Here is a 2,878-nt window from a genome sequence, read left to right as displayed (position 1 = left end):
TTAGTAAATAAATTATGCTCTTTAATAGTTTTAAGTTATATGTACTTGCTCTTTATCTAGGTTAGTAAAAACGTTTTACTTGTTTTAAAGAAAATTTTTAATTTCCGCCGCTTGCTCGAAGCGTTAAATCTTTTTTTAACCCTAAATCAATTCCAACAGACAAGTGTTTGTCTCCTATATTTATAGTGGAGTTGTTATGGTCGGTGTAGTCTCGTTATTTGGTCGTTATTGGAGGGGCGGACGAGATTTATTGAAGGGTCAAGGGACATACCCATGAGCGATGAGGTCGGTTGGTGGGTCATGAGACGTATCCATGAGTCATGAAACTTATCCATGAGGTCACGAGACGTACCCATGAGTCATGAGACTTGCCAGGGGATCGTGAGAGTTACCCATGCGTCACAAGATTTGCTAAGGGGTCATGAGATGTACCCATGAGTCATGAGTCTTACCCATGGGGTCACGAGAACTACCCATGAGTCGTGAGACGTACCCATGAGTCATGAGTCTTACCCATGGGGTTACGAGACCTACTCATGAGTCATGAGATTTACCCATGAGTCATGAGACTTGCTAGAGGGTCATGAGACTTACCCATGGGGTTGTGATACGTACCCATGAGTCATGAGACTTACCCATGGGGTTGTGATATGTACCCATGAGTCATGAGACTTGCAGGGGAGTCATGAGACGTACCCATGAATCATGAGACTTACTAGGGGCTCATGAGATGTACGCATGAGTCGTGAGACTTGCTAGGGTGTCATGAAATATACCCATGAGTCATGAGACTTACCAGGCGGTCATGAGACGTACCAATGAGTCATGAAACTGTTGATGACATGGTCCTTTGACTTGTTCTAATTCTCTTTGAGCCGAGCGTTGTGTACATCTCCTTTTTGGTTGGGCCGTAGCATTTCTTGCGATGGAAAAATGACCCATAGCAGTGATCGATGTCCATGTCTATCATTTTTGAAATATAATTATGAATTATACACTTGAATCCAGTATATTTAGCGATCTATAGCTATAATATTTTGAAATACTAATTCTCAAACTATACAATTTGCAACAAGCAATTCTAACTAAATTTTATAATTTTTATTTCATCGCACCAAATGTCTATATACTTATAAGATAGTTACACGTGGACCCTTTAAATGTTTTTGTTTAGCATTGGCCTCTTCAAATTTTTTATTTTTGGGAATTTTTAGCTACTCATAGCAAAATTGTTCATATTATCAACGACAATTTGCATATATACCTATCTGATTATTTCATTTATATTATTTAAAAATAAAGTAAAGCGGTGAGAATTTTAATATCATATTGAATAAAATAACTAGTAATATTTCATATGATTAAAAGCTTTTACTACAGTGTACTAAAAATATAAACTAAAATGGACTATTTAGCTAGGCGAAATCACACTTATCAAACGACGAACATTGTATATTCGAAGATCAAAATCCTTTTATTATTAGATATATGATAAGACAATATTTTGGATAAGGATATGATTTGAGTTTTAGACTATATTCATGCACTAACTATTATAAAGAATATCTAGCCAGCTCCTAAAATGTCATGTACTAGGTAGGAAGTAGGAAGCAAAAGTATTATGTTGTATATTTATTTCCCAGTAGAAATGACGTAACAAGCACACAAAAAAAAATTAATAATAATAATAATTAATGTTCCAAAAAAAAAAAATGCCCAACTAATTCAAAAACGGTACAGGCAAAACTAAAGTACAACCTCAAGAGTCGAGAGAGACCCAAAAGAGAAAATCAAAATTAGATCTTACACAGTTATATAAACTAGAATTTTATTAAATTTATATCCCTATGGCATTATTGCATATATGCGTTGAGTTGCAATTATATGTTCCAAATGGAATATATGCGTTGAGTTGCAATTATATGTTCCAAATGGAATCGACGACGTCGTCAACGTCATCAAAAACCACCGACGACGTTGTGTACGCGTAGTAGTGACAATGGTGGTGATTCTCAGCCATGGCCTCCGAGGCCAATTGCATCCACATCTTTGGCGAATCCATGGGCGACTCATTTATGGCCTGAATCTGGCTTGCCGATAGCCTAACCGTCACCGGTGCAGAAGGAATCCGTGCCGGCGATGGAGCCGGGCGACGGAGTCGCAGCGCGGCCTGCTGGGCGGCGAACCGGACGTCCTCGGCCCGGGAACTCGCCGGAGTCGGCATTCCATCGGCGAGCTCCGGAAAGTTCAGCCGAGCGCCGCGGCCGCGCAAATGAAGCGCCGCCACGTCATATGCTGCGGCGGCCATCTGAGGAGTGTCGTAGCTTCCGAGCCATATGCGACTCTTCTTCCCACGCTCTCGGATCTCCGACACCCATTTTCCCCACTTCCTCTTCCTCACTCCGCGGTAACCCTCCTGGGACACGTGGCAGCCGTACGTGTCCGCTTTCTTCTGATTTTGCTCCTCTTCCATGAATGAAATAACTGGCAATTAATTTCTGTGTAGTAAGAGTATTTTGTGTGTGTGTCTGTGTCTGTATTAATAGCAAGAAAGTGAAGGCTTCTGGGTACTTGCACATCTATATGGAAAGCTGCTGTCATTGACCACATGTGTGTGTATATATGTATATATATGTATATATATGTATATATACATATTTGTGTACTTTTTGTTTGTTTTGTTGAAATTATCCAATCACATCATGGGACATACCACTCTTATATTTTAGAGCAATGCTATTTATCCCGAATCGTAAATCGTGACGATCCACTCACGTTCTGACACGTGGCAGTTCGTTGCCACATGTCAGCACGTGAGTGGATCGTCACGGTTTACGATTCGGGACAAAAATCAATTCCCTATATTTTACTAGGTATT

At 40.0% G+C, this 2,878-nt stretch overlaps 1 protein-coding gene across 1 annotated transcript; it reads right to left on the bottom strand.

The window, feature by feature from the left end:
* Positions 1-1,643: 1,643 nt before the first annotated feature.
* LOC149390277 (ethylene-responsive transcription factor ERF022-like) lies at positions 1,644-2,541 on the bottom strand. Its single transcript, XM_089620460.1, has one exon. The coding sequence runs from the start codon at positions 2,471-2,473 to the stop codon at positions 1,919-1,921; it is 555 nt and encodes a 184-aa protein (XP_089476586.1). The 5' UTR covers positions 2,474-2,541; the 3' UTR covers positions 1,644-1,918.
* Between the last annotated feature and the right edge of the window lie 337 nt (positions 2,542-2,878).

This window comes from Urtica dioica, chromosome 7, assembly GCF_054948205.1.
Source record: "Urtica dioica subsp. dioica isolate 48M chromosome 7, U.dioica_male_clone48M_v1_H2, whole genome shotgun sequence".
Lineage (NCBI taxonomy): Eukaryota > Viridiplantae > Streptophyta > Magnoliopsida > Rosales > Urticaceae > Urtica > Urtica dioica.
Note: the sequence above shows the minus strand (reverse complement) of the source record. Positions and strands in the feature narration are given on the sequence as shown.

Coding starts and splice junctions, on each gene's coding strand:
- LOC149390277 (XM_089620460.1), bottom strand. CDS start 2,473: ATGGAAGAGGAGCAAAATCAGAAGAAAGCGGACACGTACGGCTGCCAC.